The following is a 1,093-nucleotide window of genomic DNA, read 5'->3' as shown; positions in this document are numbered from 1 at the left end:
GTGTGTAAATTTTGCCCCATCATCAAGCTTCAGATCTGTCTGGCCTTTGTGTCTACCCCAGAGCCAGCGTCGCTGTCAACACTCATTCCGGCAACTCGCGCTCTGTTCTAGACTTACCTTTGTGTCTTGATTTTGATCAAGTAGTAAGAAGCTTTTAAGAAATGGGTTGTTTTTACATATTTTATAATGTATAAAATATTTTTTTGATTTTCACAGGGCAAACTCAGAAAATGAATCTTTTCCAGTCGGTGACAAGTGCCTTGGACAACTCATTGGCCAAAGATCCAACTGCAGGTAACCCTTTGTTCCCGACTCGCAGCTGCTGTGTTAATTCCAGGATTGAGGCCTGGCGTGAAGTAGTGATGTGGGGACTCAGTGGTTCATGTTATCCACCTGTAATTATTAAAAGGTCTGATTAAACGATTAAGGCTAAATAATCAAAGTGTGGTATCACACAGTTTTAACCCACTTATTACTGATTAGTTCTCATGCGTCTCTAATATCATTTAGGTCACCTTCTCTCACAGTGTGGGTGGTTCTGATAGATTGACACCTTCGGGGTTAATGCCTACTCTGTGCTACTGTTTCTTTAGCTTCTAGAAAAAACAAAACTCTACTTTGTTCAGCCACCTGTTTATCAAATGAAGATTTGACTTCATTCCTTCCTTTGGGATATGTTGTTGTTCAACTTGTAAGATTTTTTGCAAGTAATTTCAAATATTTATAAATGTATATATAACTTAATCTTTGTCTTATTAAATTATCAATACTAAGACACTTCCACAGTGTATTTTCTAAATGTGATTGGCTTTACTTCAAATGCACTCCTATGTGTGTGGGGAGCCAGAGGTCACCTCCAGCCTCTGTTAGTTCTTGGTGGGCTCGTCAGCTGCATCTGTGAACCACATTGACACCAGGCAGGTGAACTAGAGAAAATCTTACACATTTATTGGTTATAAGTACCTGGGGCTCTTCCCAAGACCATAATGCAAAGAAGTGGCCAAAGCAAGGTGCTTTTATGCATTTTAGACAAAGCATAAATTTAATAAGAAATGACAGGTCAAAGAAAATCTGGCTAAGGGCAATACGTTTT

General features: G+C 39.0%; 1 protein-coding gene across 2 annotated transcripts in view; it reads left to right on the top strand.

Moving 5' to 3' along the window:
* Positions 1-216: 216 nt before the first annotated feature.
* The window catches only part of BCKDHB (branched chain keto acid dehydrogenase E1 subunit beta), a 201,083-nt gene continuing 200,206 nt past the window's right edge, over positions 217-1,093 (top strand). For both annotated transcript variants that reach the window (XM_023517276.1, XM_023517275.1), the window contains exon 1: positions 217-294. In XM_023517276.1, coding sequence (XP_023373044.1) covers positions 231-294 — 64 coding nt within the window. In that variant the 5' untranslated portion in view covers positions 217-230. The remainder of the gene's footprint in view (positions 295-1,093) is intronic.

The sequence above is a fragment of the Otolemur garnettii genome, unplaced genomic scaffold (assembly GCF_000181295.1).
Source record: "Otolemur garnettii isolate 467f Iridium unplaced genomic scaffold, OtoGar3 scaffold00107, whole genome shotgun sequence".
Taxonomy (NCBI): Eukaryota; Metazoa; Chordata; class Mammalia; order Primates; family Galagidae; genus Otolemur; species Otolemur garnettii.
Note: the sequence above shows the minus strand (reverse complement) of the source record. Positions and strands in the feature narration are given on the sequence as shown.